We start from the raw sequence: 17,783 nt of genomic DNA on the forward strand, positions 1-17,783 counted from the left end.
AAACACGGTGGGAAATCGTTCCTACAGTCGAGAGTGTCGCTTTCACACACACACACACACACACACACACACACACACACACACACACACACACAGTTGAATGAACAGGGAGCAGGAAACAGCCCTTGAAACACATCAGAGACAGGGCAACACACACACACCTTTATGATACTGAGCTTTGCGAGGGATGTACTCGTGTGGTGTGCAGGGATGTTTGATTTGGATCACAGTTCGGGGCAGGAAGTTGGTTCAGAGTCACCAGAGTCTGCAGGAACGCCACCGCAACCAGTCACTTCTGTTCTTACTCCAACTTCTGTCTAATGGACTGTAATTACCTACCAAGCACAGTGGACTGTGTGTGTTTGTAAGTGAAACAGAAACCCCGCTGTGAGTGAACACACTGACGTACAATCTTCAAGGCCTCTCTCCTCTACACCCAAAGCCAAGGATGGATTACCACATGGATTAATTGCACATTTTACAACATCAGCTAAGATGGGTCCTTCATCTTACGTAATCTTGTGGCCCTTGGGTTGAATTCACAAAACATCCAAAGGCTACTGTCAGAACTAGATAAACTTTAAAAAAAGAAGGGGTGTGTCAGTCCTTTAGTCCTTTAGACTACATTTCTGGTCTAAGAGTAATCCATAAAGCATCTTAGCACTGAGAGATGTTACAGGTACCCCAGAGGACTCCTACGCCACCAAGAACTGCTCACAATCAGTCAGCTATTTTTTTCTCACATGGCAGCCCTTTATAACCCATTTTAATGTGTTGCACCGCTTGCCTTCCCATTAATCCCAGTAGGTATCTGCCTACCTATTTCTTAGGTTTTTGAATCTGTGTGTATTTTAGGTGTGTGATCACACCCCAGACATGCAGGGGTTAGTAGTCTTATTTTCTGATTTAGATTTTTTTAATCCATTTATTTAATTATCATTATTTTGTTGAAATAAGAATGCAGTTTGCAGCACTGATGAACTTGGAATATCTCAGTCATGGCCACAGCGCTCCAGTGTCACTGGCCTGGTTCCAGTTTGTCCAGAGCTGTAGACACTGCCTGCCACCTGCTGCACCACCTGGAGACCAAAGGCACTTCACTTCTGGGCTCTGGGGTGATGAATAAACCCAAATTATTGTTGATCAATGAGCCAAAGCTGCACTATGACCTGTCACTATGAACTATTCACTAAGTGTGTTCACACTGACAGCAGCCAGTGCAATGTCTGCTATATATGTATTCCAGTTATATGTGAGTCTGAATGGTGACAGCTGATGACTACACGTCTCAATCAGGACTTATGTGCAGACTGTGTAACTGTTAATATCTGGAACTGCTAGATTCTTAGCAGCTTTTTACTATTTATAATTTCCCATTGTTGTGCAGCTTCAGCAGTCTACTCTCAGTTTGTTGCTATTGTGATTTTCAACATAGATTAAGCTTTTGCAATGCAGCAATTTCCCCACAGGACTCATTAAAGTTTGTTTCACACCTTCTAAGCTTTTAACTAAATGAACTGTGCAGCCAATAATACTAATACAGTGGTCGGAGGCACATGCTGAAACATTATACGTGATGGGCTGCTCGTCAGCGATGTTCAAGCCAAAACAGTTCCACACCAACAAAAAGCCAAAATGAGACGAGCAATTACTCCAGAGAGAAATTACCGGAGCTTTTTTTTGCACAGTAAAAAGCCATTATGTTCTATCGTGTTTTCCATTTTCAAAAAGATGTTTAGAAAAAGATTTATTTCTCTCTGTGAATAGAAGTTGTATGAATATAAACTGCCTCAGGTACCTGCCAGCCTGCCAAAAAAACTTCAGTGAGGCTCTGGTCCCAGAACTGCAGGAGAAAGACATAAACCACAGCTCTAGTTACACATCAGCTGCGGTGCAGGAAGAGGAAATAGATGCTGCTATCGTCCCAGAGGAGAATCATCTTTATGAAACCCTCAGGTAGAGCAGCACAGACAATGAGTCATATGTAGGAGACTGTTATGGAGGGCTATAGGACGCAGAGAAAAGCTTCTATTTCAGGCACATTGTTCTGTGAAAAATACCTCCCTCTCAAAACTACATGGAGCACTGCAGCCCTGCACTCCCACTGATCCACATGAGAAAAAAACAAAAGCTGAAGAAACTTTAAGAGACTTGATTCACTGATGACGATGACGATGATGATGAGGGCTCATACAATGAGTCCCCTTTATAGGTTAATCAAGAATTGTATGACAAGTGATCAAGTGGCCATCTGGCAGTGCTGAGCACCACCTGCCACACACACACACACACACACACACACACACACACACACACACACACACACACACACACACACACACACACACACACACACACACACACACACACACACACACACACAGCAGCACTACATGGCTGATTCCCACTGTTTTCCCAACAGTGCAGAGATCAGAGCAGCAGCCTCATACACAGCTCACTCATATGCACCGCCCTGACCAAAGCAGAGCGCTTGCAGAGATTCTGTACATACGAGCTCCTCTCCTCATTACATACCTCCTCCTGCCGCCATGTGCCTCCAAACTATAGCATCAGATCAGTCATCATATACCCAGGGGAGGGGAGGGGGTATATGATGACTGTGATCATATGCAGCAGCAACAACAAAAAAAGCCTCTTCTCTTGCTTCTTTTCCCTTTATCTCTGTCTGCTCTTGATTAAATGGTTGCTGATGTCCCAGAAAGGAGGGGAAGGGATGGAGGGGGTGTACAGGTTGAGGTGAAAATAAACTGCATCTAACCAGAAACTTCTTAATACTGCCTCTCCTCTCTCCTCTTCATCGCGCCCTCGTTCATAATAGATCACAAAAGCGGATCAGATCAGACAGGAGGATCAAATAGCTGGTTTGAAATGTATGGGATCCCTCACAGCCTGGTTTAATGATGACATCCTCAGAGTTGAGCCAGAGGTTTTTATTCAGCTCTTATAATAGGCTGCTGGTGGTGGGGGCTGATGGGTAGTCAAAAGAGAGAAACCTCAGGCAAAGTTTCTCCTTTCTCCTCTCTTTCAATAGATGGTGTAATTGAATTATAGTGCAACTGATACTTTTGTGTGCAGCCTCCCCTCCTACCCCTCCACTCCTTCCTCCCCCCAGAGTCTCTTCAAAAGACACCAGACATGGAATTTGTCTTGTTTTGTCCCTTGGCTTTGAAAGCAGATGCTAACAAGAGATGGATGAAAAGCGTACTGTTAAAATTTGGAACGAAGTTAATAAATTCAGTGGGGGGGGGGGGGGGGGGGGGGGCGCAATAACTGTTAATCAGCACATTTGCTCATTAGAATAAACGTATGTTTGGCATCCCAACAAACAGCAGAGCGTAATTGGTGCACAACGAGGCCCAATCCAGACATTATGGTTGATCTTTTTACATCAAAAAACACATCACTGGAGGAGAGAGAGAGAGAGAGAGAGAGAGAGAGAGAGAGAGAGAGAGAGCTGAGGGGAGAGTACGAGATGAGAGGACGGGGGAGTGTGAGAGAAATGTTGAGAAAATGTGAGGGAGAGGGAGGGAGGAGCACTTTGCCTCTTCAAAGTGAAAAAGGAATATTGTACTCTCTCACGTTGGCATAATAACACTCCAGCCCACATACAGTGAGACTCCATCTGTCGACGTCATATCCACCCAGTAGCTGTGTATCCACGCTGAAGCTGCTTGTAGGTAAAGAAAACATATGACCCAAGTCTTAATAATAAAAAGCATCAGCCCACCTGCTCAAACTGCCACGACTGAGGTGAAAAGTAAAATATCTTAATGGACTTAATGGACTAATGGTCACTTTTACATTCTGTACTGTAAATCGTATGTAGTACAGAATTGGGACAATGTTCTGCTTGTAGCCCCGTTCTTTGTATGTGGATAACTGAGATATTCAGATTAGAAAGCTGACGACTGAACGTAAATCTGGATTTTTCTGTATAATGTATCTGGAACTGTTGTCAGAGCAACAAGTCCTTAAACCCAAACCTGCAAACATGCAGTTTATTCACAGTTAGCTGAACCTCATACATGGACCCACTTTCAGATACAAATTGCATTATGATGAAAACATGTTGTGACTAGGATATTAGACGAGAACATGCAGTTCATTACTAAACCAATATGATGGTGTAATTTAATTTTCATAATAAAGAAAACATAGACATGATAACACTTAAAAAAGAAACAATCAAAATTTAGTTTGGGACATAAACCCAAATAAAAGACATTCAGATTGACATATTAGTGTCATTTCAATGACTGACTGAGCTGAAAATTATCCACGCCATTAAAGCAATGGATCAACATTTTGCAAAATAGACTTACTCGCTTTCTTACCGGGAGCTAGACGAGAAGATACCACTGGTAAATATGAAGAGTGGCATAGTTCTTACCGTAATAAGCCTATATCCCAAAATATCGAACTTTCCTACTACTACTACTTCTTTTTGAAATATATTAGCCAGCTTTAATTTAATAGTCCAAATGTGTTTGTGATAAGAGTTCACAGCATACATGAGAATTATTAGTAGCAGCAGGCTTCTGATTATCACTTCAAAGTCTCTTGTACTCCCACTTGGGAGGACCTCATCAATTGAGCACCCAGCATCACCCACTGTACCACATTCACACAGTATGTACTACACCTAATTGTTAAACAGTAATGGAAGTGTGAAAACAGTGGAAACACCATGGAGCACAATGCAAACCATAATAACAGCAGTTACAACTCAACAACACATAAAATTAGACTCATGTCTATGAGTCTGTTGCACCAGTGCATGCTGGGAGGCTTTCCTACACACCTGCGTCATGTAAATGCAATCACATGATCCGCACGCAGCCAGTGATACGAGTGCTGATCACGGTTTTGACTCTGTACTCATGTTGCCTGTAATTCAAAGTAAGAGCGCACTCTTCAAAAGTATAAAGAGTATATAGTATAGAGATTAAAGAGTATAGAAGCATGTTAATTCATTCAAGATGAACAAATCAATCCTCAGACTGCGTTCAAAGACCCAAATGAACTGCATGAGGATTAACACTTTAGATCTGATAACAGCATGTTAGCCTGGCATAGTTAAGTCACACTCGAACAACAGGGCTGTCCGACATCCCATAGCTACACGCATGTTTACCTGTTAGCCAGCAAAAACACAACATTTTATTACATTATGGAAATGTTGGGACTAATAAACTGTATCACCACATGTTGTTTAAAAGACAGAGATGAGTTGAAGAGCCTAGAAATTAATTAGTGTGTGAAAATGATTTAATCAGTGATTTGTAGAGGAGAGCATCTTCTAACGAGCGAGCTGCTTTCAACAATCCAGTTTGAACCGGATGACTATTCCCAGACGACTGAAGAAAAAAGAGGTAATTTACTCTAGATTTTTGTCCGAATTTGGATGTAATATTTATAGCTCATGCAGATTACCAGTTCTAGTACAGACCTTCTCTGCAGTTTAAAGCAATCTGTTTGTATGTGGTTCAATCCTAACAGATAGAGGACTCGAAGAGGGTCCACGTGGCCCAGCCTCCTCCACCTGTAATAGAGAAGTTTAAGAGAGCGTGTGGGCTTCAGCGGAGGCTGCCCTTCAACACACTCACACACTCCAAACCTCACACAGCCCAGCTTGCTCCTGCATTTATGTATGATCTGCACTACCGCTGCTCCCAAGTGCACATTTCATAATTCATACATACTGTACTGTAGCAACTGGAAATGCTACTATATCTGCCTCCACCACTCTGCCTCATTTCATCAGCAAGTCAGCAGTCTGGTGCATGTTACACTCAGATTACAGCAAACCCTCCTGACCATCCCAAAAATGAACATGTAGCTACAGCGCGATATTTAGAAAAGTTCCAAATAACAAAATTAATATCTCAAACCACACCTCTACAGTTTTACCTCAGGATGCAGCAGCGAACCTTATTGCTGTTAAATAAGTCAGGAATCTTCTTTTTCCACACAAATCAAACAGAAAGTGGATCTCCGCAGGGCTAATAAATCAAGTGTGTTGCCAGGTCTGGATCGCAGTTGCATCAGTCTGATTAAGTGTCATCCTCATGGCAGAAAGAGCATCTGTTGGACATTAAGGAGCCCTGAGTCCGCCCTACAGAGGCTCTGGAAGAGAGTGATGTAACTGGACAACAACAAGCGGCTGAGCTGCTTCATCTTACACGATGACGGTTTATCGTTACACACCAGGTCACTAATTAAGCTCAGTTTTGTAAATCATTGCTGCTCGCTGGGCAAACGCTGATAAACGATAAGTGAGTTCAGCTTGTGTTCAACCATTAATTGTGCTTTCTTTTACTAAACTGTGTAAATTACTGTATAAACATACAGTCACAAAGTAACTGAGTTGTTCCTGTTTCAGAATGGAAGCACAGTGGAGTTTAACAGCAATAATGGTCAGCTAGGAGCTACCGTGTTTATTAAAGCCATTACTTACCGACCCACTAATGGAATAAACACAAAGTGCAGGAATCTTACTCTTCTGACCTTGGAGAGTTTCCATGTTAAGATGGTTTGTGCTCATAAACGCAAGCTCTCCAAGGCCAGAAGAATAAGAAAGGTTTAAATCTGAGATGTTACACTGGTGTACAAATTGACATGGATCCAAATGACTTTATTAAACGTCTTCCTTTTACCCGTGTCCTACTGGGTGCTGCCATATTCATCTTTTCTTCATTCAGTTCTCTCTGTGGAGCCGCACATTAGCACAGCAGCATCAGACTCTTCACTGTAGCAGAGCCGGAAACTCGATTTTTATTGAAGAATATTTTTCCCCCCTGAGCTGCTTTTAGTGGGCAAGAAATGGTTGTATCAACTAAAACAATAGCATCAGATGTTATCAATACCTGCTGTTGTCTATTTATAAAACTAAAAGACAAGACACATCTATCACCATGGCCTTAAACAGATGTATATATATATATATATATTAAATGTACATTACGTCAAGGTAAAAAGAGAGAATGCTACTACGAAATTAAAACACATGGCCATTAATATATTAAAACTCCAATGTGAGTGAGTGAGTCCCACATACAGGCTGCTCCTATCTACATAGTTTCAGGGAGAGAGGGAGAAAGTCTTTGCTTCTACTAGTAAGACAGTCAACTCCCCACAGCAAGATCAGAAAATCTGATCAGATGCTGCGATTCCCTTCAGACCCCCAAAACTAAACATTTGAGGGGAACTCTGACAATTCGTGTCCCGACCAACGGCTAATGTTTCTTATGGCTGACATGTCTGAACATGTCTTAGTTTATAAGAGTAAGACGTTTCAAGGCTGAGGTTTAGTGACATCTCCCTTTATATAGCACTGAATAAGCCTTCACACATGGGACGTGTGGATTTTCCTCTCTGAAGCTGCACGACGCGTTCTGGGATTCAGAGGAGAGAAGTTATGTTTGGGAGCTTGGCTGGATCCCAGGAGCTTTATGTTTTGATGTTGCAGGATTTGCGAGAGAAGCAAAAAAGTGGAGCAGTAAAACTATATCCAGACGCAGTGAAATATCACAAAAACATAGTTGATTCCATCAGGCTCCTCTTAAAGAACTGTCACTAGCATCTCCTCCTCTACAGAACGCTGGCTTTAAGATGTGAAGAGGAGGTGGATTTACTGTACTAACATGTTTTTTCCTGTTACCCTGAGCTCTTTCACCTGCAACCCCTGTGCTTTGAGTACCGATGGAGGCCGACTCACACGGCTACAACTGGCTTCAGTGCATCAAGCCAAGTGAGCCATCATTTATGTTAAAAAATGGATAAAGGCTCCCTGTTAAATCAATACATAAACTACCCGCAGGATCCACAGCGGAGGCAGTGGAAGTGACAGGCCGCTTAACAAATGGGTGGCGGCCTCCTGGGGCCCGCTGACTCAGCACCCACCCACCCACCCACCCTGGAAACAGCGCTGCCCCATCCCTCCCCCTCGCCTATCAGTCAGACGGCTCGCTGTGTCTACCTGGGAACTGCTGATCAGAGGCTCTTAAATATCACCAAAGCAAAGAGTATAATTCATAAGAAAGATAAGCGCTCGCGGTGCCGACGCGTCTGCCGCTGCTGGGAATTCAGCCAATATTTGAAGAAACATTTCCTGCCTGCTGGTAGAGTACATCACATCTTTTTGACCAGCGGTGGCTTTCATCACAGCAAGTGTTTTGCCGTGCCCGCTGCTGTGAGAGCATCAAATATCAGATATAAAAAGCAGCCGAAAATGATAATACACTGCAGGTAACGTCCATCCATCAAGGCTGATGAGATCATAAATCCTTCTCCTCCTCAGCCAGACTGATGTCTTCTCTGCTTCACCAAGATGGGTATAGAATGCAGATCAACATGTTCCCCTCTCTCTCTCCTCCTCATCTTCCTCTAAGCCACCTGTTCTATCCATCATCTGGACAGCTGTTCCTCTGCACTTTCAATTCCTCCCCCGTGCACAGCACTGACCTCTTGCCCCAGCTCCGCCTGTCGACACACACTCCCACAAAATCTTACATCCAGGAGTTTGTGACAAAATCTAGTTGGATTGGATTGCCTCGATGAAGGACACACCCTACCTCAAGACAGAGCAGAGGTGGACCCTAAAACATAATAATTAATATGTAAGTTTTCCCAGAATTCTGTTTTGTAATCATGTGGGGAAACCTCTGAAACATTTAGTGGGAGGCTGCAGCTCAGGAGGTACAGCGGTTCAGCCATTATTGTAGGGTTGGTGGGTCAGTCTCCGCCTCCACATGTCAAAGTGTCCTTGAGCAAGATGATGACCATAATGCTCCTGACATGGGGGTCTTCATCTAGCTCTCTACTGAAACCAAACATATTCAAATTGGTCATTTCAATTTAAATCCAGAGGACAAAAAATGCACGTGTGGAAATGGAATTTGGTTGTTTCGTGGATTAAAAAAAGCCTCTGATGAGCAGCCGACTCCGAAGTCTCAGATGTCAGAGCATCTTTGAAGGCACCAGCATGGAGAGCATTGACACTTATTTCCAAAATGAATAAATAAAGGCCTTTCTCAAGTCTCAGGTCATGATGAAATGAAACCAGTAGCTGCCTGCATGGTTAATGGGATAATGAATGCAGAGCCACTACTATGATCCTTTAAGTGCCTCCCATAGACGACCTGCAGAGTATTGACAAGTTCTACAAACTGCTCGCATCGGAGGCAGACAACACCGTCTGGCACAATCTGAAATAACAGGTAAATACCAGCGTGACACATCAGCATGCCATTATACACTTTTAACCCATTTCAACAGATATTGTAGTCAAATTGCATCACATAACAGTAAACATACTGGAGGTTTAGAGCGGTCTTCAGTTTAAACTTGTGAATCTGGACGCCATCCAAATGGCCCATTCATCCCCAAATCTATCACAGTAAAACTCTCCTCTGTATACACACTGCCTACCATTAATTTTTCCACCAGTCAGACGGTGGCCTTGAAGTAAACATGCGCTGTATGATAATAAGTCGGCACACCACATTTCACGCAAGACTTGCTGTCAAAGGAGCAAACATCTATCTCTCGCTCCAGCCCCGTCTCCTGCTCTACACTGTAGTGTTTTTTGCAATGAGTCTATTCATGTACCTGGTATAAGTCAAGGTGAACAGACAACCAAATACAAAACGCCGCTAATTTATATTGGGCTGAGCCTGGGGGGGCCAAGGATGTGTTTGTCTCATAAAGCAGCGGCTGTGTCACCAGCAGAAAGATGATGTGCAGCCGCCTGAAAAACAACTGGAAGGAAGAGGTGGTAGTAAAACACGACTCTTGACCTCCCCTGTTCTCCGCTCTCTCCTCCCATGCGTGCTGCGCTCTTTGCTCTTTTCTTTCCCTTTGCTCTCAGGTAAGTGCACAAGAGGCTGGGCTAAAGGTCAGGGGGAGCAGAGCTGCATTACAGGTGGAATTCCTTTTCCCTGAACCAGAGTTCAGTGCAGTAAGCAGATGATGGCTGCTTTGTGCTGGGGATGGTGGTGGTTTTGCTGGGCCGCTGGTTTTGAGTGGATGCGGCCTTATTGTAGCCTTGAAAATCTGTTATAGCTGGTTTTTTGGAGGGCCTTTTTTATTGAAATAGCTCACTGGGTCTACTTCTTTCTCTTCTCTTCTAATGTCCCTCGGCATTCCCTCCCTGAACCCCTAATTACTGCATCAGTGCTGACATGGACAGCCACTGCACATCACATCAATGTCTCTTTTGATCACACTCTGACGGGTGAGAGACTTTTTTTGTGTGTGCATCTGCATCACTCTGCCTCTTTTCATCTCACTGTGTGCATGTCTAAAAGTGGTGTGTGTGTGTGTGTGTGTGTGTGTGTGTGTGTGTGTGTGTGTGTGTATGTGTGTGTACGTCACGTCACTCTCAGAGTTGTCTAATCATGCTTGCGTGTGTGGTGAACGTGCCTCTGTGGAAGGCACTGTACATGAAGCTCTAAACAGAATGAGGTCGGCAGGGAAAAGCAGCCAGACAAGTCCGCCTTTTTGTCTCTCATGCAAACTGGGCAGTGGGCTCCCCACGGGGGAGGCAGGAATACAACATGTGCATTAGACCCCATAACATCATTTATAACAGGCAGACACACTTCCACACAAATAGCTTTCACCACAGAGGTTCCCCATTAGCATTAAAGGAGAAAGGCCATAAGAGGCAGAGAGGGAAGAGAGGAGCTTTACTGCTACAGTAAATCTACGGAGCAACTCCAGTCTGCATCAAGGACGAAATGACGGCTTTCTGTTGAGCCCTCTGCTAGTCTGTTGAGCCGCTGCATTTGTCAGTAAGTGTCAGGGAATACATTGACTCCCTTGGGAATATGTGTGTGTCCGTGAGTATGTGTGTGTGTGTGTGTGTGTGTCAATGGACCTTCTGGCCCCCGCGGCCGGCCCAGAGCGCAGAGCCTTCATTTCTCTCTCATGTTGTTCTGAGAAATAAAGGCCAGACCCTGTCCATCACTCCGTTACGAGGCAGCACACGGACTGGTGAATCTCCCCCTGAACCTGCTGTCCACCAAGTGCACGGCATCATGTTCTGCTTGGGAGGGCGCATACTATTATCTATTTAAGTCAGAAATGTCCATCCTAAGTAACATCTTCAAATGCCTTGTTTTGTCCAACCAACACTCCAAAATCTGAAGATATTTAGTTGACTATCATAGAAGAAAAACAGAAAATATTCTCATTTAAGAAGCTGGACGCGGGCAATTTTGGCTTTTCTCTTTCTAAAAGAAATACTCTTTTCTGGCCTCTCTAATAATTTCCCCAACAGTCCCTGATCTGGAATAACTGGAAATGACAACAAAGTGAACAAAGTCAGATTACTGTTTTGTTCTTTATTGGTTGACCGGTTGAACTGTCAACTTTCACACACACATGTGATTCTTTAAGGTGTGATTTCAACTGTATTGAACTTCAATAGGTAAAGGTGAAATTTTAGACTTTAAAACATACTTCAAAATGGATGCAACTTGAGCAAAGATAAAATAGTTGCTGAAATGTTTGTCTCATAATAGTAGCTTTCAAATGAAAACAAGTGTCTATCCTTACTTGATGTATTTGGAACTTACTTCCAGTTTCTGCATAGTATGATTTGATTTGATTTCACAGAGAAAATGAAGCTTTAATCTGTTTTGGTTCATTACCTGCTCTACACTGCAGACAGTGCAGCACCAGCAGTGTGGTTTTACTGTACAGCCAGTATAATATTCCTCTAGCTACAGATTACACCCTGACATTTAAGATGCTTTAAAATCATTTTACTATGTGAAACAGATTTTTATGTAAAATAACATTCTCACACACAAACAATACACCAATAATACGGCAGTAACATCCTTGTTCTTCTCAGCGAAACCTCTAAAGATATTGACTTTAATGAAGGAGGGCAAAGACCCAAGCTGAGTAGCAGCCAGACAAAGGAATCAGAAGTGGATTTCATTAAATGAGTTATCTATCTACTTAAAACTAGTTCTGGCTCACTGAGTAGTGAAATGACATTTGGAGCATCTAGCAGGGTCTATGCACCAGTAAGTGTTCCTCATAGGTAGCTGGCAATTAGGCATGGTACAACATCTCCAGTAACGTCTATAATTCATCTCTTTGGCGTGTGGGAAAGACAACATGGGCCGATTGTTTTGTCTCGTGTGTCAGAGGATTTCAGTGGACAGCCCACAATCTCCGCCTTGTCGTGCTGCCATTTTCTGCACAGACAGACAAAAGACAAAGAGGGACGAACTCAGACATTTTCCAATCAGCGTTCCTGAAACACGGCCACAACTCGTTTAAGCTACGAGACGACCTTGACATTCAGTGGCCATGCACTGTATGAGGAGAAACACAAAACACATCCAGTACAATCCAAGAGACACACCACCTGCTGTGCACACACACACACACACACACACACACACACACACACACACGGCTGTATGTGTCTGGGCTGCTGGCTGGTTACTACAGAGGCCAGGCTAATCCAGCTCCAGTGTTTAGTGCTGTGAAGCAGCTGGAAGCACATACGCTGTTAACAAGTTAAGGTGAAAATGTTTTCTGGCAGGCGCCCTCCTCCTCCTTCACACTTTACCTAGCAGTAGCTCACAGTACACCTCCTCCACTGACACGTTCCACCTGGCAACCACCAGCAGCAGCAGCAGCAGCAGCAGCAGCAGCAGCACACACGCTTTCACACTTCCACTCACTGGCTGCTGCACACACGTACTGTGCACTGTATGTTACGCTAATGTGCGCATGTACACAAGCATGCTCACACGCTGCCAGCTGCTCTACATCTTGCGCTGATGGAAAAAAAATCACACAACCCTGCGGAAACAAGCAGAAGTAATACAAGGAATAATTCATGTGGAAAGCCACTATGCAGAAGAGACTGCTTTCAATAGCTTTCCTGTAGCAATGAGCTTAACGCGTGCTGGGCGGGGCTGCACTGATCAACTGCAATCTCTGGGGACAAACCCTCTCATAGCTCATAGATAATGCCAAGTTACAGTAAAGTTCAGACATGTTTGACTTAATGATACAGAAGAGCCTGAATAGTGAAACAAATGTCAGCTAGCGTCTGTTGTTCAGAGAAATGAAATGCAAAAGTAATGGATGTAGTGTTATATTGTCTTTTTTTTTTTTTTTGACATGATCATTATGTATCAGATGACTCATGTTTGTTTGCTACCCTCTTTTATATCTCACAGGGTCCTCTGTGTGTGTGTGTGTGTGTGTGTGTGTGTGTGTGTGTGTGTGGCAGCGGCCATGCCAGCCTGATGGCCCGCAGCACTGGATGGCAGCACGGTCCAAGCAAAAGCTTTTGACAACAGGAGGCTAGACAACAGAAAACAGCTCACAGAAACTACGACACAAGTAGGCCAGCCTCTCAGGGAGCCTCCTCCTCTTCCTCCTGCCCTGTCCTGTCCTGTCCTCCTCCTCCTCCTCCTCCTGGTTCATTCACCACAGCATCCACAGGGCTCAGCTTGACTTTACAGAGTGAGCCAGTAGTCCATTCCTCCACAATGATGGAGACCACAGAGCTCGATATACAGCGATAGTTGTCTTCTTCTGCCAACACAAACATAGAGTGGGACTAATGGCTGCTTGTGTGTGTGTGAGTGAGTGTGTGTGTCAATATTGTTGCCTAAGCACACGCTGTATGCACTGTAGACGCTTGTGTTTCTGCGTGCAGGTTGTTGACAAGTTGGAAATGGAAGGCATCAGCAAAACGATGTGCACATCAGCGAGGAGTGGTGGAGTAATAAAGTGGCTCTGATGAAAACTTAATGGCCCCTTCACCTTTATTAATGGCTGTGGGAGCCGAATCGTGTGCACTCTGGGTTCACCGCCGTAATAACACGTGTAGCTCTGCAAAGGAAAAGGCAGCTCCATCAGCTACACACTCACTGACTCACAGGAGGAGAAGCTCGTAACTGGGAGGAAGGCCCGCTAATTGACTCACTGACAACTGGCTAACTAGCCAAATGACTGCTGATTTTAGCCAAATGAGCCTTGAACGCAGTGGGCCACACCTAAGTTCAGTAAAGGACGTGCGGTAGTTGATGTCTGAATATAAATGACATAGACTGCACACACAGAGATCTGCTCTGTGCTTCTGTCTGTCTCTGCACCTGTGAGCAGAAACCCGGGCGTTGCATTCTTCCCCTCTTTGCAGATACTTGCGCTACAATCACACAAGCAGCCACTTATTAATATCTCCCTTTCAAATGCTAATTCCCCTTCATACATAAATCATAACTCCAGAGGTGGCTGGTATAGTGTAGCAGGGTTTTTTTAAAAGATTTTTAGTGTGTGTGTGTGTGGGGGGGGGGGGGGGGGGGTCCAAACAGCATGCATGTAGTATAACAAATGAAATTATCCCACAAGTTGCATAAATAGTAAACGTCCCAGATACAAGACTCCTAACAAGGCCAATTGTTTTTGCTCTAATAAGCTTACATTCCCCACAGCCTCGGCCTCAGCAACAAAGCAGTCATTTCCAAACTTCCCTAAAGTCAAGGCCCAGCGGACAGATCCACATTGGATCACCATGTGATCACATGTTCGCCCTGAAAACAATCCCATCTGAGAGTGTGTTTGTTGTTGGATATAATTGCACAGCTGTTCACACCACAGGTGGGGAGAAAGCAGAGTGGTCAGAGACAGCCCCTCGCACATTCGCTAAGCGAGTTCAATTTGACGAAGAGGGATGAAATTGAAACTCCTGCTTGCGGGGGGAGCCCTGATCGGCGAGCAGCCTGCCAACCCGGTGCCACTTTCGCAGCTTTGATGTGTGTCTGGCGTGCTGTGCTGCAGATGCTGCTCTGTACGATACACCCCCAGATCAATGAATCATTTCTCCTGACTGAAACGCGCAGCAGCATCCCAAACGTGTTTTGGTGAAAACTGACTCAGGAGGAGCACCAGCGCCACGGTCATTATCTTGTTGTGTCATTCAGTTTACTGTGACACATATGGCGTGTGCAGCGTGCATGTGAGCGACTACAGGGCTTCATCATGAGGTGTCAGTGAACCCCCGAGCTATGGCAGAGTCCCAAAACATGAGCCAACTGATGAATGAGTAGATGTTGTGACATTAACAGCAGAACAAGTCATTTAAAAGTTAAATTACTTCTTATGGAAGCAAAATCAACTTGTTTGATTAAAAGTCTCAAATCAAGAGTCATTTTCTTGATTTAGGGCTGTAATTCGGCTGGGATATGATTTGCTCAAATGTATTCATTTTTGCTCCTAAAAGATTGCTGCCCTGCTGCCCATTCTCCCCTGGATCCTATGAAGCCATGCCCTTCCCACTTGATGCCCCACATGCTCTCGATCATCCATCCACATGGTGACGGACATGGGTGTGTATGGGTAAACTACCTGCCAGGAGCTGGAGGGGATCTCTGCGAATTTGCCCAGTCCCCCGAAGGTGTAGCACCGGTACATGTGATCCAGAGATTCCGAGCAGTGCCACAGCAAGCCGAAGCTCACAGAGTCCTTGTTGTTGTGGTGGTGGTGGTGGTGGTGGTGATGGTGGTTGTTCCTCAGCTGGTCCTTAACAATCCAGGCAGGAGATATGAAGCTGAAACTGCAGACGGCGACCAGAGCGGAGGAGAGGAGCACCCAGAAGCAGCCCACACAGCTGAACATGGTGGCAGCGTGGGGAAGAAAGCCCGGAGACAGACCCAGATCGATCCCAAACCCGGCTTCTTCTTCTTTCTTCTCCCGGCCCACCAGGAGCGAATGCATTTGGAGCTCACGCCTTCAAGAGCAAGACTTCAACTTCAGCCCGCCGACCGGCACTACATCAGCAAACAAATCAGTGGACATCCGCAGCGGCAGCCCCGTCTGTGTGTGTGTGTGTGTGTGTGTGTGTGTGTGTGTGTCCGCGCGCGTGTGTGTCCGCAGAACATCTGGTCTGGACACACAAACCACTACGAAAACGTCCAAAACACATCAGCAGGAGGAGTGATGGTGATACAACAAAGTCAAGTCATCCGCGCCTCCACTCAGCCTGGAAGAATGCCACAATCTGACACAAGATGTTTGTCACACCCAAAACTGGATGCGCAGTTGTCATACCAGCGCAGGAGGAGCGGCAGTCTGAGTCAGAGCCGCAAACACAAACACCGTCATGTCCCGGAGCCGCGGGACCCCTCCGCTCCTCTCAAGGCACTTGCTCTGCCTCAGCGAGGACAACAGCGCACTTTGGGTTTCAGAAAGAGTGCGTCTGGACAACGTCAAGCTCAGCACGGTTACAATGAGTGCTTCCGGATGTGGCTTTCAAAGTGAAATCCTGCGAGAAGAGGCGCGGCACTTTGAGGCTCCGTGCATCCCTGAGTCTCCACAGCAAAACAAGGAACACATCTGAATAATTATAAGTAAAGGGGGGCTACGCCGATTTTACACATAAATATAAGTTTCTTTCTATGCGGAGAAGGCTACCTATCAGTCTCAGCCCGTGAAATATAATGTGTATATAATGTTCTCTGTTGCTTTCTGAAGTCTGACAAAATAACCCTGATGATTTCATCAAATTATGCCATATTGGTTGCATTATGGGAAACGTAGGATCACACTAAAGCCTGGCTGGATCACCACAACTGTTCCATGTGAATGAGCAGGACAGGCCTATAAAGGCAGAGCGTGAGACTTTTTTTTAGACATAAAACTTGTATGTCAAAATTGAATCTATGCATTTTTCATGGATGACATGAATGATGTAGTATGGTGTATGACTGTTTTACATTCCAGTCTACCAACATAGTTACAATAAGTTGAACTTTTGAAAGAGTGGATGTAAACAGTATCCAGGTTGACAAACCTTTGCTGATTCAACACAAAAGTGACTTGTTCGTGAATTTGGGGAATGCAACTGTATGTCCACAGTTAGGAAAAAGTCTGGCCGGGGACATTAGCAGACAATATGTTTCTGTTAGAGGCCTGTGGCAGGAAATCAGTTGAGACCCCCATTGTTTCATAAAATTACTTTTATTCTGAAGGCCACTGTTCCGGTTTCTCGCACATTGTATCCTTGTAACTTGACAGGACAGACCTCTGGCCGCAGGTACTTGTCCAAACACCTTGCACTTTGTTACCGCACCGTGTTGAGTGCATTGGCTTTCATACAGACAGCGACACACCATTGTAATAAAAACAGTATATGGAATTATTCATTAAACGTGTTTTAATCTTAATGAAATGTTGTTCTCAGCATCCACATGTACAGCAAAGTATTGTTGTATTAACGGTTGCACAGATACAGGTCTGTGTCAGTTATTGTAACATCTCAGCCAATCAGAGCTCAGGACAGGGACAGTCCGTTTGTTTTGAGGTGGGCGTTGCCCCCGCACGTGCAGGTAGCCTCGGTCTGGATACCACAATAAGCTCGCGGAGCTTCAAGCAGAATGTAGCAACACGCTGTGAAATAGCATCGTGCTAACCAGCTAATTAGTGTGTAAAATATTTATCACACTTATTAGCTTTACTCTTTATCTTTAAAATACACACCACTGTATCAAATTCACTACAACCGAACACTGCTAGGGTAGCTAGAGCTGATAGTATACTGCACTACGGTCATTAATACTCACGCAGCAACACTGAGACCTCTGAACATCAAATCACACCTTAAACGCGTTATTCTGTACTGAAGGTGACTTTTCAGCCCTTTGGTTGAACTGTTCTTTACAATTAGTGGATTTAAGTGGACCTGTGTAAGGAAGCAGTCATGGTGATTCTTATGTCAGAAATAA

General features: G+C 44.6%; 1 protein-coding gene across 1 annotated transcript in view; it reads right to left on the reverse strand.

Moving 5' to 3' along the window:
* LOC139295840 (LHFPL tetraspan subfamily member 7 protein) overlaps positions 1-15,777 on the reverse strand; it is an 84,684-nt gene extending 68,907 nt beyond the window's left edge. The window contains exon 1 of the mRNA XM_070918103.1: positions 15,409-15,777. Within this exon, the coding sequence (XP_070774204.1) occupies positions 15,409-15,777 (369 nt within the window). The remainder of the gene's footprint in view (positions 1-15,408) is intronic.
* Positions 15,778-17,783: the final 2,006 nt, after the last annotated feature.

The sequence above is a fragment of the Enoplosus armatus genome, chromosome 13, assembly GCF_043641665.1.
Source record: "Enoplosus armatus isolate fEnoArm2 chromosome 13, fEnoArm2.hap1, whole genome shotgun sequence".
In the NCBI taxonomy this organism is placed as follows: domain Eukaryota; kingdom Metazoa; phylum Chordata; class Actinopteri; order Centrarchiformes; family Enoplosidae; genus Enoplosus; species Enoplosus armatus.